General features: G+C 38.6%; 1 protein-coding gene across 1 annotated transcript in view; it reads left to right on the plus strand.

The window, feature by feature from the left end:
* The window catches only part of LOC113075597 (SRC kinase signaling inhibitor 1-like), a 52,248-nt gene extending 37,135 nt beyond the window's left edge, over positions 1 to 15,113 (plus strand). Inside the window, 8 exon segments of the mRNA XM_026248276.1 lie at positions 241 to 550; positions 1,383 to 1,796; positions 2,748 to 2,900; positions 7,331 to 7,390; positions 7,492 to 8,229; positions 9,444 to 9,557; positions 14,266 to 14,380; positions 14,383 to 15,113. Coding sequence (XP_026104061.1) covers positions 241 to 550; positions 1,383 to 1,796; positions 2,748 to 2,900; positions 7,331 to 7,390; positions 7,492 to 8,229; positions 9,444 to 9,557; positions 14,266 to 14,380; positions 14,383 to 14,723 — 2,245 coding nt within the window. The 3' untranslated portion in view covers positions 14,724 to 15,113.
* Positions 15,114 to 16,732: the final 1,619 nt, after the last annotated feature.

A 16,732-nucleotide genomic window follows, 5' to 3' on the forward strand; every position in this document is an offset into this window, starting at 1 on the left:
ATGAAAGCTGATTAACAAGAGTTTAGAAGCAGCTAACTCTGATTGTAAGCCTAAAACAGATATTTCCTGAAAAGTTATATCTCAGTTCTGATTGGTTGATTGGAATGTTGTTCCAGGATCAACAAGGATGTTGATCCAGGAACATGCTGTACTTGGAGAAATCATGCTCGCCATCTAGCCACATGTCTCAAATGTATTTTACTCTTCATTATTTTGGGTGCTGTTTTATGGCTTAATCAGGCAGATGAATGAAGGAGTGTGGAAAACCCAGGATGAGTATTCCAGCCCCTCTCCTAAACTCGGAGGAGGGGACGAGTACAGGAAGAACACAGACTTTGATATTCCAACCAGTCCACCGCTAAACCTCAATGAGACCAGCCTGGCTAACTGGAGCCCACACTCTGGTCAAGGCCACGGCCACTCGAACCCTTCTAGTGCACAGCGTGAGAAGGATGCTCATGGGATGGTGAGCTCGTTGAAGGGGCGGGAGCTGGGCGAGCTGGGAGGTCGAGGAGGGTCCGAGAAGGCCTCATCCGTGGAAGTGAGACTGGTGAGGAATGAGATTTAAAATGAAAGAAACCAGTTGTCTAAATGTATACAATAGCAATACCTTTTTTATTTAGTAATGTTGTTTTAATATGTATATCAGGCCTAGGTCTGGCGTCATTAAATTAGACAAAGTATGAAGGTGATTTTTTGACATTAGAAATTAACATTGGACAACTTGTGTTGCTAAAAATAATGACATTTGATAAATCCGCAATTTGAAGTATTTATTATGTGAAAGTGGCAGTAATAAAGTTCATAAAGATAAACAACCGTTCAAAAGTGTATTTTGTTTTCTAAAGAAATTAATGCTTTATTCTCTAAGGAGCCAATTGATTAAAGGTGACATTAAGGACATTTATAGTGTTACAAACCTATTCTAATAATAAAAAAAAACTTTTCATTTGACTATATATTCATAAAAGAATCATGAACTCTTTTCATAATGAATAAAATATATGTTTTTTGAGCAGCAAATAAGAATATTAAAATGATTTCTGAAGGATTATGTGACACTGAAGACTGGAGTAATCATGCTAAAAAATCAGCTTTGACATTAGAGGAATAAACTAGAGGAATAAACTATAAATTGTGGTTTTACTGGATGTTTACAAATGCAGTCTTGGTAAATGTAAGAGACTTCTTTCAAACACACATGCACAAAATCTTACCGTCCTTAAAATTTGAATAATAGTGCACTTGTGAAATCTTGTTGTAAATGTGTTTAGAGTTGAAAAGTCTGACTTTGTGTGAATAGGCTTTAACACTTCAGCTTCTTTACCAGCTGTTTTGAAGCACTGATGATCTTGTAAAATGTAGTCTGTATGTCTCCTCAGGCAGCAGAGCGGGACTGGGAAGAGAAGAGAGCCAGTCTAACACAGTACAGCGCTCAGGACATTAATCGACTGTTGGAGGAGACTCAGGCCGAGCTCATGAAGGCCATTCCTGACTTGGACTTTGCTGCCAAGCAGATCAAACCTGCTCAGAACCAGATTCAAAACCAAAACCAGAGCCAGAGTCCATCTAGCACCAATGCCACACCTGAACACAAGCCTAATAAGCCTCAGAATAAACTTTCCAGTAAAGACAGCGGATCCAGACGAGGCTCGGATGAGCTGACGGTGGCGAGGTATCGCACGGAGAAGCCCTCGAAATCCCCCCCTCCTCCACCTCCCCGCCGGAGTTTCCCCTCCTCCCCTGGCCTGACTACACGCAGCGGAGAGATGATCATTCCTGGGAAGAGTATAAAGGTAACTGGAGACATTCAGAATGACACCCACACACAGATGATTTTGCATGTGTGTGTTTATGCATGCAAACTTTCTCAAACATTTATATGCAAGATGTTACTGAAAGAGCAGCACACAGACGTTCAGAGGAACACACTAAATCACTTTTATTTGAGAGTAGGGTCTCAAAAATGTCAGGCATCTCATAAATCCGTGGGTGTATTAGTCATGGTTGATATTTACTCCATCAGCTCAGTTGCCTATGGTAATAATTCACCTGTCGGTCACAGGTGAATCTGAGAGAGATTGAGAAAGATTAAGATGGTTCTAGGTGTTAATTTCGCTTGTGTTTACTTTTAATTAAGATTCAGTCGTTACATTACAATGGGATATATTTTATACATTTGCAGCCTTTTAGTTATTATTTTCTGGAATTCAGTTATCATGTCAATCAAAACATAATTCATTTTTCATTATTCATTCATTCAACCATATAAATAAATATATATGCTGTATTTTTAAATATTTGTATAATTATTTATTCATTCATCCATTCATAATCTAAAAAATCAATGTTTATATTTTAGAACATATATATATATATATATATATATATATATATATATATATATATATATATATATATTTATATATATTAGTTCTTTTAAAATAGTTTCAACCATGAATGCTTTTATTTTATATTATTCATTCATTGATTGGTTGTGTAATCCTAAATAAAAAATAACTAATATATTTACTTATTAATTCATTCATTTTATATAAATATATAAATATATTCATTTTATATAAAAGAGAGAACTATATATATATATATATATATATATATATATATATATATATATATATATATATGTGTGCATGATTTTTTTTTCTTTTGAAATATGTTCCCTTATAAAAAAAATGCATATTGTATATACAGATTTGTCCTTTTGTCTTTGTGTATCTAAACAGAAATCAGAATCAGAGGAGACTGAGTCTCAGAAGCCACACGTTAAGCTGAGGAGGAGTATATCTGAAGTCCCCCGACCAGCCTCTACCCCTCCGACCATCGCTGGTGGAGAGCGAGAGGAGGGCAACGAGGAGAATTTAGCAGCTGAGCTGGAGGTGAGCACATGTGTTACCTGAGGGGTCACATCAGACCATGTGTACCCTCACGCTGAAGTGTTAATGTTGGTGATTAATGTCCATATGTCACACGCACCAGATGTGTCTGGTGTACACCCACAGAGCTGCGCAATTACATTCACACACACACACACACACATTGGTGGCTTCTACCAGTTGGTGGGTTCATTCATTCATTAAGCACACATTAGCAGGCAGGAGATCTGAATTTCTGTCTGTGCTCTTTGGCTCATGAACTATTAAGCTCAAATGAGTGGTTTGACAATGTTGTGTGCTGTGCTGATGTACAGTGCTGTTAGTTAGGCACTGTGGGATTGTGGGATAGCGTTTGTGTCTAATTTAAATGTGCATGAAATCAACAACCATAACATCTAATATATGCCATCTCACTTACCCATATACTTTATCTCTAGATGCATTAGCAACTTCAGAGCAGGGTTATGCACCACTCAAATTGAATTGGGAATGCCTTCTACATACTAATTCTATTCCAGAACCTACAGCACACACTGGATATTTCTAAAAGCATTACATATTACTAATAATCTTTATAAATGCTATAATTAATTTAAATTTCATTGTATGTTTTTGAAAAAAGTCTCGTATGCTCTCTAAAGCCGGGCATACAATGTGTGATTTTCATGAGATTTAGAGCCGAATTCTGACCTGTGCGACTCTTTTTCAAGTCGGGCCGATTTTCAGCATTGTCGTTTGTCGTGCAGTGTTTGTGCAGTATACAAGGGGAAACGAGAGTCGATTAACCTCACCCAAATGGCAATTGGTTGTTCGAATGGATTTCTGACAGCTCTCGTGAGATATCGCACTATTGAAGCAGGGCTACGAACCGATTTTCCGTGTTTCCCTCACTGCGCATGCGCGAAACCATAAACGAAACGGCGTGTAGTGTGGACTGAAGTGAAGAAAAAGAAAAATAAAAGAGGGAAGAAAACGCCTGCTTACCTCCAGTTCACGTTGCAAAATGGATAAACCGTATTGGCCACTTCTTCCGAGCCACCTGAGCGTCAGATACGCTATTTTTAGTCAGATACGTCAGATATTTTTTTTTTTTTTTTACGTTTCAGCACACATAATTGCTGCATATCACCAAAGCAGTGTGTTTATCCCTGGAAAGCATGTTTATTCTGAAACAGCCACAAACAAACGGGTTCTGAGGGATCCAATGTGTTTCCCCAAGCATAGTGTGAACAGTCAAATCGCAACTCGACGATCGGACCGTACAGTGAGCGCATTAAAATCGTGAGCTTTGGCTTTACATCGCATGCGATCTACTCATACAGTGTGAGTTGGTACCTTGCCAAAATCACCCAGAAATTGCACAGTGTATGCCCGGCTTAAGGCTGTTCATTTGGTTATACTTTAATACTGCAGTATTGTGAAATATTATAAATTATTGTTATTTATTAACTATTTATTGATAAAGTTGTTATTTAAAATAACAATTTAATATATTTAAAAATATAATTTCAGCAGGCATTACTCTGATGCTTCAGATTCAGAAATCACTGTATTATGCTGATTTAATGCTTAAGAAACATTTGTTATTATAATCAATTTTGAGGAAAAGTTGTGCTTCTTAATATTAAATTATTTACACAGTTTTAAAGTTCAAAAGAACAAAATGTATATTGTAACATGAAAATGCATCCTTGCTGAATGAAAAAAAAATCTTATTGGCCCTTAACCTTTTAACAGTAGTATATATATATATATATATATATATATATATATATATATATATATATATATATAATCTATGGGGAAATTATTATTATTATTAAAGATTGTACTTTTTAATCAGTTCATTTTAGTTTCATTTGTATTTTAAACAAAAACCTTAATTAATTAATTTTACCCAGGCCTACTTCAGAACATGCTTTTTATATTTGTTTAACTGATGCACAAATAAAAATTCTAACCTCTCTCCCCAGCTGTCTCCATTTACATATTATCATTTTGCCATGGGGCCATAACAGTGCATTTCTCCTGACTGACACTGTTTGAGCTGTGTTTGTGTTGATTTTAGGCTTCCTTGACCTGCTTCAGGCCAGCAACACACATACGCTTACACACACACACACACACACATGGAACACAAACTACAAGGCTCATTAACACCAACAAGCAGACAGATTTTGTTGTCTTGGTTGAGTGGATGACATGGTAAGCAAGCAGATGTCTCTTGTCCTCCATCCCCACTGCATGTGGCAACCTGTGGAGATCTGGGCACTGCTGCAGTGACACCATACCCACCTCCCTCTTAAACCTAATCAGGCTCACAAGCTGCATCTCAAAACACCCCATAACTCAATAACTACACAGTAACACATTCATGAACAGAAATAGATGATCTCTAAACATTGCTTAAAGATACAGCGTGTCATTTCTGAAAGTCTGTCAAACTATTTGGTGTAAATTTGAATAAATTATGGGATTTACAATTATGTACACTATGTGAAGATGATAGTGCTAAATGATTGAGTTTCAGAGTCTTTAGAGCTTTTCATGGGAAAATGCTGAAATGTCACTGTCTGAACTGATATTGTGCATTCCATATTTTTCATTTATTCTCTTCAATCTCCCTGATGCTCAGCTCTTTGAGCGACATTTGACTCTCCCCCTGCCCTCTCCCAGGAAATATGCTCGTCCCTCTAGTTTACAGCTGTTGCCCCATGTGTCCTCGTCTGGACGGGTAACAACCCCTGATGCGAGCTAGTGTGGACTGATGTTGTACACTCATGCACACACATGAATCTATATGTTTTCCTCTACAATGTTAGCTGTACTTCTATATAGACAAAGAAAACTCACTGCACTCAAACTAAAGACCAAGGATGCTCTTTGATATTCCCACATCACAGTGAGCACGATCACAACTACACAATCACCAAATACTTTACTTTGTGTGTGTGTGTGTGTGTGTGTGCACTTGCCAGTGCATGCCTGTTTTGTGTTGAAATGCCCAATTTCTAATTTCTTCCACTGAAGGTAAAAGTGGTTTGAATGTTGCTGTTTTTACATTTTAAAGTGAGCACAGCTCTGTGATCTTTAAATGAATAATTCACCTAAAAATGTATGTTCTCTCATCGTTTACTTACGATCATGTCATTCCAAAACCATATGACTTTCTTCTGATGAACAAAGGAGATGTTTTGTTTTACTATGCTCTTTTTCATGAAGTAATATGAGTGGGGACCAAAACTTTCAGCATTTCAAAAAGTATACAAAAGCATTAAAGATAACATAAATGTAGTCCATATTACAAGTTATCTAATTCCAGAATATTTTTTAAATACTAAAAGTAATATTTATGTAATTTCATGAGAGGAATAGCTGGTTTGTAATTAATTTATTTTTGTTATTTCTTTGAATCAGTTAATCCGTTTCACAAAACTAGTCTAAATGATTTGTCAGTGAATCCGGCTCCTGAGCTCAGCTCACTGACTCCATGAATCAGTAACAAGTTATAGGGATAGTTCACCCAAAAATGAAAATTATGTCATTAATTACTGACCATCATGTCGTTCCAAACCCTGTAAAACCTTCGTTCATCTTCAGACCCTGACCCTCCATATACGGCAATGCAACTGACACGTTCACTGCCCAGAAAAACAGTAAGGACATTGTTAAAATAGTCCATGTGTAATCAGTGGTTCAACCATAATTTTATGAAGCTACAAGAATATTTTTTGTCCACAAAGAAAACAAAAATAAATGTATTCAATGGTTTCTTTTCTTCTGGGTCAGTCTGTCGCCATTCATGAGAGTACCACAATGCATGTGGAAGAGAAGATATGGTTGAATAGTTGTTATTTTTTATATTTGTTATAAATTGTTATTTTTGTTTTCTATGTGCAAAAAAAAGTATTCTTGTAGCTTCATAACATTGCAGTTGAACCACTGATGTCACATGGACTCTTTTAACGGTGTACACATTACCTTTCTGGGCCTGAACGTGTCAGTTGTGTTGCAGTGTAAGCAGGGTCAGAAAGCTTATAAAAATATCTTAATTTGTTAAGATAACGTCTTAAATGAGGGTGAGTAATTTAATTTAATTTATTTTGTGGGTGAACTATCCCTTTAACAACTCAAATAGTGGATAAGATTATGAGTGAATAACTATGTCGATTGTAATCAGTTCCTCACAAAGCAAGAGTAGCATGAGTCAAAATGACTATTTTGAACTATTTTTTTATAGTTCTTTTGCATTTTTTGAATTCAGACATTGGAACATTTGTAATTACATGAAAAAGAGTAAATATAAGTAAGTAATATAAGTAAAAGTAAATGAGGACTGAATGATTTTTGAGTGAACTATTCTTGGTTGAACGTGTTTAAATAGTTGTTTATTTAATTTTGTATTTGTATGTGTGCTACGCTACATGTGCCAGCAGTTGATTGCATCTAAGGGTGGTGATGACCACTCCAGTGATTTTACTGAGAAATCACAGGTAAGTTTATTTTAGCCATCTTTATATTAACCTTAAAACTTAATACATTTATGATTCACATTCATGGGTTAATTATGCCAATTACTCCTGTTAAATTGCAGATGCAGCACGGGATGTCCTCCACTCCAGTTCCCCAGATAGTCTTAACTGAGTGTAACTCTCTCCCCATGTCCCCCTCTGAGGACTCAGCAGAGACCCGGCGGTCTGACAACACACAGACAATCAAAGACAATAACATCAGAGTAAGTTACTTCAGCCACATTGTGAGGACTCCCCGTCTGCCGCTATGGAAACAAGACTTGTCAGCCAGCCAAAAAGTCCCTCGATTACAAGACTTGGATGCAGCCCAGAGGGAGCTCCAGAGTCCCGTCCAGGATGTGACCCAGTCGTGTCCGCCCTTAACAAGCGAGAGAGCAATTAAACAGCCCCTGAGGAGGGAGCCAAAGGTTCAGGAGACTCTCGAGGCGGCGACAGTACAGAAAGAAGAGCGATTGAGAAAGTCGGACACTACATTGTCTGCCTCGCCGGGAAACGGGACCGTAGAGACTTCTCAACTGGGTGTGATCCGCACTCAAGGCGTTGGAGGGGAAAAGGAAGACATCTGCCACAGCACGTACCGTCGTCTGGACAGTCTGGAGGAAACCATTCGTGAGCTGGAGCTCAGCCTGATGGAGTTCAGCACTGATCCTCACACGGGGAACATCTTTCCAACATCCGTCCAGGCGCAGAGTTCCTCCACCAAGAGATCCGGCAGCACTCGACATACAGCAGACGGAGGAGACACAAACAAACCCGCTGTCCCACCTAAACCGTCCTGCATCAGCACATCCACAGCCAAGGTTCAACCTAACCTTCAGTATCTTCTTCAGCCCTGGTCTATCTGTTTTTTCCATCTTCTTTCTTCCTGTGTGGTGGAAGGTTTTTGGTCTCTTCCGCTGGGTTGCTCAACTAGATCAGTCTGTTCTCTTTTGCAAATGCTTTGATAAATTGTTTGCCTCCAGCCTATTTAGAAATACATTTTGTATCTTTCGCACAATAAATTCTCTTGTTTCCTCCTCTTCTTTATTAGCCTACTCTCTTTTTTTTCTCCTCTTAAAATGACTTTGCAATTTGATTACTTTCCCCTGGACTTATTTTCCTTTGGTACATAAGACATTATATGTGGTTTTCTCGTAAAATAAAAGGATGAAGCCCGGTGAAGCACTTCGTAACTACTCCTAATTTATGCGGTATTGTCTCCTCTCACATTTGTCTTTCGTCTTCAGAGACTAGTTGTCAGGATAAACCACTATGAAGCCGCGATCCACCAGACATCATGTCTATAACTCAGCTCTGCTGAGAACAGGGATGATCTTTGTGAGTGATAGAAGAGAAGGATTTGCATGAAGTCACTTGTGTTTTCCACTGTGATTCTTTCAGCCCACACATTTGTATACAAGCCGGCATTGCATCATCCCTCCTCTAACTGGTGTGTTTGAGTCCCTTGCTCTAGGTTGTTGCACACTTTTCTCGTAGGACAGATGGAGCCTGGCAAACGCAGCTCCACCTGATTGCAAGCATTAGATCCTCTTACAGAGCCTCTCATTCAGTGAGGTGCTCGTTTGCATAAAACACACAGCTAATGGGTCTCCTTGAAGCTTTAAAAGGACTGTTGGCTGGTTGTGACTCTAGACTTTGGTCTAGTGCTTGATCTTGTGTAGGTAATATATTCAGAGAGAGAAAAGACTAGAGATAGCTTTCATTATTTTGTATGGCGCTGAGAGCTTTCGTCAACTTGCGTGCAGAGGCGTATAATTTATATTTTCTGAATTTAATACAAGAAATTATAACTAATATGTGTCTGTGTGTGTGAGAATGAATGAACGAGAGGACTGTACTGAGATGCATGTGTTCTATTAAAAACAAATCACCCTCCTGCCTGTCTTGCACACCATTCTTCTCCAGCACTTCCTTTGACTGCTGGTGATGGCAAATACACTGTTGGAAATTGGAGAGAAAATATTACCAAATATAGTGCACAGATTTATCTCCTCTTCTCTCTAATCCGTCTCAGACTGGCGGTGGAAAGGCCTTGTCTCGTCTCAAGCACCTGCAGCAGAGCGGATCAGAAAAGAGCAAAACAAGCAAACAGAGAGAGGACTTCCTTAAGAACCAGGGTCAACAGCAGGTATGATCTGTCTTTCTGTCTGTCTGTTGTCCTGTATATCAGTTTTTCTGTCATTCCATGGTTTTGTCCATCTTTCTGTGCTTCTATCTTTGTTTCTATTATCCAGTGTATTGTTCTGTCATTCCTATCTATTGTTACGGCTCATTTTATTAGGGTAAGAGGCAGATCTATCTATCTATCTATCTATCTATCTATCTATCTATCTATCTATCTATCTATCTATCTATCTATCTATCGTTGTGCTCAGAAGTATACTTATCCCTTGCAGAATATGCAAAACATCAATGATTTTAACAAAATTAGAGCGATCATGAAATTGCATGATATTCTTTAATTAGGATAGTCCAGAATAGGCTATTTCTCTTAAAGTATGTTTATATACAGTAATAAACATTTGAAGTTGTTCAGAACCTTTCATCAAAGTTGTCCTGAAACCAAAACAATACCTGTTCTTGTCATAGGACAACTTTAATGGTTTTTATTTTATTTATTTTTTTATCCGCTTCAGATGTTGACTACAGTATACTCCACAAGAGAAAATATTAAATGAATTTATAAAATCGACTCTGTTCAAAAGTTTACATCTTAATCTTAATATTGTGTGGATGATTAAATTGCCCCCTGTTCTTCAGAAAAATCCTCCAGCTCCTGCACATTCTTTGGTTTTCCAGCATCATCTGTATATTTGAATTCTTTCCAACAATGATTTTGAGATCCACCTTTTTACTTGGGGACGATTGAGGGACTCATGCTTAACTATTACAAAGGGTGAAAACATTTACTGATGCTTAAGAAGGCAACACAGTGCATTAAGAGTCGGCGGGTGTAAACTTTTTGAATTGGATGATCAGGGTAAATTGTATTTATATTGTCTTCTCGGAAACATGTACGTTTTTTATTTATTTATTTATTTATTTATTCAGGACAGTATGAAATAAAAAATAGCATGGAATTTCATGATCCCTCTTATTAAAATCTATTTACATAACTATTATTAACATATTTGCATAATCTGCGAAAGGTATGTAAACGTCTATTTCAAATCTATTCAAATATATCTAGTTCTAGTTTAATCTCAGTCTAATTTTAGTCTATCTTTAATCTTAGTTCTGGTTTATTGTTAGTTTAGTCTAAAAAAATAAACTTGGCTTAGTCTTGTATTTAGTAGGCTATTAGTTAGTTTTGGTCAAGAGTTGATCTAGCGTAAGTGTTGAGTTTATTCTTAGTCTATCTGTAGTCTTATAGTCTGTACTTGATATTTTCTTTTTTCAATCTTGGTTTTGCATGCAACAAGGTTTTAGACTTCTCCTTCGCTTTACTGTTGTGCATGTTTGTATTAGCTTTTAAAATGGTTACTGAAAGCTAAGAAGATCATTTTCTGCTTGAAACCAATTCATGATGTCTGTCTGAGGCATTTCACAGCTCCGATTCCTCAGCTAAGACTATTGCCGAGAGCCTTAGGAGAGACGTGTATATGCGCGTGTTTGTCTGTGTGTGTCAGTCACAAGTGAAGTGAGGCCGGGAGAGAACTCTCTAGCAGTGACGCTTTGAAAAACTGAATTGGAGCGTCAATCGCAGAACATTTGGGACTCTAAAGTGCACTTAAAACCCTCGAACAGAACAAAGAAACCAGAGACAGGTGAGTCTCAGTAGAGGGGGGAGAGAAAGCATAAAGCCAGAGACTAGGGAAATGTGAGCTCCACAACATAAGTGAAGTGAAAGAGACAGGTGGAGAAAACGGGGGAGGGTTTGGAAGACGGATTAGAGAAAGAAAAAGACGCGCACACACGGACAGCTATGGGCCTGTGTGCTGTAGGTAAGGAGATGATAGATCTGCTGGTGCTCTTTAAATCTCCTCACTCTGTGTTTAATAAATCTGGCCCCTGTTCAACAGGCCATGAATATTAGAAAAGAATCTAATCTTTTATGGGGAAGGAAGAGAGAAGCAGATATTGGCAAGAGAGAGAGCAAGATCAGAGGGTTCGTTTGCAACTATAATTACAGGAGAGCATATTTGCTGTTATAGACACTCCTGCTAAACTGGATATGATCAGGATTTAGTCTTGTCAGTGTAACTGCTAATTATTCCCTTTGAAGTGGACTGCGTATACAGTATCTCCTTCTTGTCTTAACCCTCTTAGCGGCAAATGGATACAAACATTTATGCACACTCATCTTTTCACCCGGACTCATCATGTAGGCTTTTTTTCTGCTTGCTGTGCCTTTCATCATTTCATTTAGGCTTTTTTCTGATTGCTGTGTCTTTCACTGTACCTCACGGCCTCATTTGTACGCTAGCCTTTTCTCAAAATACTTCATCTTTGAAATGATTGCTCATCCTGACTGCTTAAAGGAAATTAACACATCACTGCTCTCTTTTGGTCTGATTCACTTTTTCTCCCTGTCTTTGTAATTGATATTTACAACACCTTTAAAAAGTTTGGGTTGGTAATTAGTCTCTTATGATCACCACAAAGTCTGCATTAAGTTTTCTGTAAATATATTTTTTAAATGCAATTTCATCAGCCATTACTTCAGTGTCAAATGATCTTTTAGATGTCACTCTGATATTTCTAATATTTTTAATTGTTGCATATAATTATCAATGTTGCTATTTAATATTTTTTTTATAGAAAAGGGTTCTTTGAAATGAAGGTTCAAAAAACAACATTTATTTGAGACAGAAACCTTTTTTAATATTAAGCTTATATAATGTAAGGTTTTACTGTCACATGGATCTTTCTTGATAAATGAAAGTATTAATTTCTTCAAAAAAACTAACTGACCCCTAACTTTTGAATGGTGTTGTAAAAACTAAATTTTGGTAACACTTAGGGACCAGTTCTCACTATTAACTAATTGACCATATTCTACATCCCTAATCCTAAACAATAGCTCAATTTAACTACCTTACTAACTATTAATAAGCAGCAAATTAGGAGTTTACTGAGGAAAAAAGTCTTAGTTAATGGGTTGTTAATAGTTGGAATTGGACCATAAATTAAAGTGTGACCTCTTTTTCCAAAAACTCAGTTTTTTTTCCTTGCAGTTAAAACTTTGGTCACACTTTATTTTAGGGTCCAATTCTCACTATTAACTAACCATTAACTATGACCTTTGCCTCAATTAATTCGTTATTTGCTGCTTATTAATAGTTTATAAGGTAGTTGTTAAGTTTAGGGTATTGGGTAGGATTATGGATGTCATGCATTATAGGTACTTTATAAGCACTAATAAACAGCCAATATGTTAATAATACACATGCTAATAAGCAACTAGTTATTAGTGTGAACTGCACCCTATACTAAAGTGTTACCAAAACTTTTATGCTGTCAGTAGAATGAAGTAATCACAAGTCTAGCAGACAAAATTGGTTTTCTCAATTTAGTAAATGCAAAAAACAAAACAAAAAGAAAACACCTTCCTTATGTTACACATATTTTGTTAATGTATCTTTTTTTATCTCTCTCTGAAATTGTTTGTGTGTCCCCTAGCACCCATTTTCTTTTTACATATGACTTCCTTGAACAGCATTATGTCTATTCTCAATTACATTAGCTTGTGGCACATACATTTTAAAAGGGCAGAGAAAGTAAGTGGGAAATGGTGCCAAAAGGAAAATGTAGTCCGTATGACTGTGCAAAAGCAGCAGCTATTTTAATCTCCATCATAGCTGTTTTCTCCAGGGACTTTTTGAGAAGGCTCTGTGAAAAGGACATGGGCCAGCAGGTTTGGAAAAGAGTAAGAGAAATGAAAGAGAGGGAGAAGGTTAAAGGGAAGAGAGATACGAGCGAGAGAGAGATGGAGGGTCTTTTTCTGCTCTATCAGGGTGGAATAATTGGCACTTCATGTGGAAAGACACAGGCTCTCTCTTCAACCTCATCACTCTCTCCTCTTCACTCCTTGTATCCGTGCTGTCCATCCATCTCCCTCACAACTGATTAGAGTTTGAGCAGATCTCAGTGGTACTCTTTCAGCGTCCTGTCACACAGGAACCGAAAGAGTGTTTGAGAGTGACTGATGGTAATAGAGATGCATATATGCTCATGTTCAATAAACCAACCAAAGATCTTGTCAAATGGTCAGTTTATTCTAGCATAATGCATTGTGGGTGTTATAAATGTATGTGGGTTTGCCCTCATGTGGTAAAATCCGAAAGTAGAGATGTGTACCAGGCTAGCATCATGCATGAATGATCATAACCTGAATAACTTTGTCCTGTGTTTGTCTTCATCCTTCCTCCCACCATCCCCTTCCTCTTGCATTTTCCTCTTTGTCACCGCTACCTGCCATCCTTCGTCGTCCCTCATGGCAACCATTCACGTCCAACTCCTTGACCCAGTGAGCAGAAGCGAGCGACCCAAACCAACCTGACCTGACCGAAGCTTGTCCACCTCCTCTTCTGCCGTGTTCACCACCACTTCTTCATCAGCAATCTCCTGATTGAAGCCCACAATCCTTTACCCAGTTCCTCCAAGTCAATCCTGTACACTTTTAAGGAAGAAAAATATCATGCAGCTGTCAATATTCTCCAGAGCCTCATTCATTCCTTAGAGAAAGTGTCTTGTGAGAGAGATTGATGATGTAGTGCAGCCAAAGCAAACCGTAAATGCCTCCAAAAATGTTCTTAGTTTTTACTCTACTCTTCTCTACCCACTCTTCTGTCCTTTATCTTCTCTACTTTTGCCCTCAACACCCACCCCCTCAGGCTCTGAGTCTGAACATCAGCAGAGCCAGAGCAACTGAGTCGCTCCTCGCAAGCACCAGAGCCGCAAGCTTCTCCGGCAACCTGCCCTCCAGATTGAGAAAGTACCCCCAGGAGGGGCACTGTCCTCTTTGACGGCCTCCTCCAACCAGGCCAAAGCGCTCCTGGCTAGCCTTTCCAGATCCAGCCTCTCGGCTGAGACACTCCTCCTGCCATCCACCTTAAGACAACACCGGTTTCACAGAGAGCAGAACTTCAATTACTCAAGCCTTCCTCTTTCCATCTCCAATGGCCGCTCCCCTACCTCTCCGACTTCACCTACTTCCTCATCCTCGCCCTCATCTCCCTCTGCTCTCACCTCACTGAGTCTGTCATCGCTGGCCCTAAAACCCTCCACCACCGGCAGCTTGGAGCGGAACAAGACCGAACCCAAGACGCTGACTCCAGATGATAGTGATTAAGGAGGATGTGGCTGGAAATGATCCATATATAGGATGTGGACAGCACAAGTAGATGAACTGAAATGTAACTGACATAAAAGAAAGCTTTTTTTTTTTTTTTTGGAGGATTGGTTTCTAAAGTGTTTTGTTTCCATTACTATCCCTACCAAGACGCCTTGCGGAGAACAGTGACGTAAGGCATGGAGGTCGGATGACTTACCGCTTTGCATCACAGGTTCACCGTTTCTTCAGTTTGTAAACGGATCCAATCTGTAAACCCTACCTACTCTGTGTTTCTGCCAGTTCCCCAAACTAGAGAACCAACAGATGGGCTTGGACACTCACCACCAGCCTGTTTCCAGCTCCACTGCACAGCCAGCATCACACCACCCACGGGAGGCCTGGGGAAGGACTCTTACCCAAACCCTCAATCATTTGCCAAATCTCACATGTTGGAGGTCTAGCTGAGTTCGGTAGATGTCCATCAAGTGTAAAATCAAGACTGTGAGACTATGTAAAACCAAGTAGAGTTGCAATAATCGAAAGTGAGTACTGTAGTAGTCGGTGTTTGTTGAGACGTTTTATTGCTCATATCTATATCAATGAAAGGAATGTAAAAAAAAAAAAAAAACAGCAAAACCTTAATGTTAAGGCAGCATCGCTCGTTCTAATGTAGATTTTGACTATCTGAAGAAAAATAACTGAAATTGGTGCTATAATTAACATTTTGATGATTATACACTCCCTTAAAGGGATGGTTCATCTAAAAATGAAGGTTCTGTCATGATCTACTCATTCTTGTATTGTTGCAAATGTCTTGGTTTATTGTCTATACAATGGGAAGTCACTGAGTCTTACATTGCTTCAGACTCCACTGACTTTAATTGTGTGGGGTAAAAAAAAAACATTCTTCAGGATGTCTTATTTTGTGTCCTACAGAAGAAAGCAATTCATGCGGAATTCTCATTTTCCAAAGAACTATTCCTTTGATACACATACACTGCCTAAGAGTTTATTTTTGTTCTCATTTGCACTCAAATAGGTCTTCATACAGCCGTTTTACATGTTTGCTGTAACTTAGTTGTCATGGCAACAGAGGAACTGTGGGGAAAGTGGACGGCTGCCTGCTTTCTGAATCACTTGGTATGGGGTGTTGTTGTTGGGCTATTGTTATATTAAGTTCTTAACAGTCACAGTTTTCCCACATAAGGATATAGGATACTCCCCTGTTTCTTGTCATTAAAGAAGCACAAGAAGCTAGAGAAATTACAATGTTCTGACAATCATTCAAACATTCGGCAACAAGTTGTCTTAACCTTTGGGCCTCCCAGATTGTGAAACCTACTTCCAATTTAAAATGAACAAACAGATGGTTAGGTTCACCATGTAGGGGTTGCACAAGCAAGAAGACTAAGTGTAATTCCACGTATGCCAGTGGACGTGATCCATCGAGTGGAAGACATCTGTGCGGCAGAGCTTTCCAACTCATCCTTTCTCTTAACGAGCCAGTCAAACCCTCCGCTTACTCTTCTATCAAACCACAGACACTTAGATTCACTATCATTTCTAGAAGGTCATGTATGCCAGTTTATGATTACCTAGAATGGTGATACAAATAAGAATCTCAAATCCATTATTTGGTTTAATTGCACTCCACAGTCATAGACTGCAATGCTTTTTTTTTTGGTCATTGAGGCTGTGGTTCTGTCCACCCATCTTCTTTTCTCAATCCAGTCCTCATGACGTTCACACACTCACAAGAGTATTCCTGCGTTGAATTTGTCAATGCGAAAACCTGCAGGTTTCCTCATGAGCCCAGAGAATTTAAATGTGTAAAGGTGAGTGAGAGTGGATTAGAATGAGATGAATAGAGAAAAAGGGGAGATTTTTCCAGCCTTCTGATGAAACCAATGTGTGAAATTGATTGCTTGTGGCGCGGGGGTTAAACTAATGGCTTGAGCACTAGGTCGACTTCAAGAGTAAATGGCCAGAGGAGAGATTAGTGGTGTTACTCCGTGTCTCGCAGCCAA

Source organism: Carassius auratus, unplaced genomic scaffold (assembly GCF_003368295.1).
Source record: "Carassius auratus strain Wakin unplaced genomic scaffold, ASM336829v1 scaf_tig00017238, whole genome shotgun sequence".
Taxonomy (NCBI): domain Eukaryota; kingdom Metazoa; phylum Chordata; class Actinopteri; order Cypriniformes; family Cyprinidae; genus Carassius; species Carassius auratus.